This window comes from Priapulus caudatus, unplaced genomic scaffold (genome assembly GCF_000485595.1).
Source record: "Priapulus caudatus unplaced genomic scaffold, Priapulus_caudatus-5.0.1 Scaffold947, whole genome shotgun sequence".
In the NCBI taxonomy this organism is placed as follows: Eukaryota; Metazoa; Priapulida; class Priapulimorpha; order Priapulimorphida; family Priapulidae; genus Priapulus; species Priapulus caudatus.
Window position 1 is genome coordinate 61,422 of NW_014578008.1, and position 1,181 is coordinate 62,602.

Sequence of the window (1,181 nt, forward strand, 5' to 3'; positions counted from 1 at the left end):
TATATATATAATTATATATATATATGTGTTGTTATGACCATTAATGACATTAAAGTTGGGAACACTCCTAATGGAGTATCACCCAAGTTACTTGAGTAATTCTGAAAGCTAGAGCAACGTTAGTGTTGTAAATCGCGCAATTCACATACAGTATATAATAAGCATTTACCTCTGCCGGAGAGTACTGTTTTGTTCCAACATAAGTGCCACCAAATCTGTAACCGCTGGGCTGTACACTGCCCATACTGATAGTATGGCTAATTTGAAAATGGCTACTGAGCCCTTTATTTACTAACAACTTTGCTCCTTCGAAAACGGAAGGCATCACATCTGTAAAGAAAATAGAAAGTGTTAATTACTGTTCATGACTGCACATGAATCCACGAAACATTTTAATGCCAAGGAAATGTTTACAAATCTTGCGCCAGTACACGAATTAATAAACACAAAACAATAATTATAAGTATTTATACTGAATGTTATAATATCGACGTGGATATTTGTCTGAGCATCGGACACCTGTTCATACGCGCTATTTGTCCGAGCAGTTGTTGCGCATGCGCTGTTTATGTTGCATCTTGCAGGCGCACGGCACGAGTGCCGTAGGCGTAGGTAGGAAGTGTGAAGGGGGGATCTCAAAGACAATTTTTAAATCTAGACGCTCTAAAATGCTATTTACCCTTTAGATTTTTGATTATTTTATGCCCTTTAGGCTGGGGTCCCGTAGCGTTTTACTACGGCAGCCCTACGGCTGTGACGTCCCTGCATACATGCGTTGCGTATGTGGTTATGCAATAATACACCATAGATAGTGTTTGGTACTATCACTCGCGTATATATATGAAACCGAGCGTATAATAAGAGAACCGAGTCGGTTTATAATTAGTGTTAGGGTTAGGGCTGGGGTTAAGATTAGGATTAGGGTAAGAGAGTAGGCGTGTTTAGGGAGTAGGCCCCACCCTAGACCGAATAACTCTGTCCCATCTTACCTTTTTTATATTTTGGTGAGGGTTATTGGGACAGAACGGGGTTCATTAAAATTTCGTGAGATCGCATGCAAAATGCATGCGCTGTGAATGCGTCCCATACGCCGCTATTGGCGCAAAAAAAAAACTACCGTTCCCTTCTACATGGCTTTACCTTGCTACTGATATGTGTATACATTCACTTCAATCGTTATT

The 1,181-nt window shown here is 40.3% G+C and overlaps 1 protein-coding gene across 1 annotated transcript in view; it reads right to left on the bottom strand.

Annotated features, from left to right (window-relative positions):
* Nucleotides 1-1,181, bottom strand: part of LOC106814585 (mitochondrial import receptor subunit TOM40 homolog 1-like) — a 19,545-nt gene that overhangs the window by 15,682 nt on the left and 2,682 nt on the right. The window contains exon 2 of the mRNA XM_014818926.1: nucleotides 170-330. Coding sequence (XP_014674412.1) covers nucleotides 170-330 — 161 coding nt within the window. The remainder of the gene's footprint in view (nucleotides 1-169; nucleotides 331-1,181) is intronic.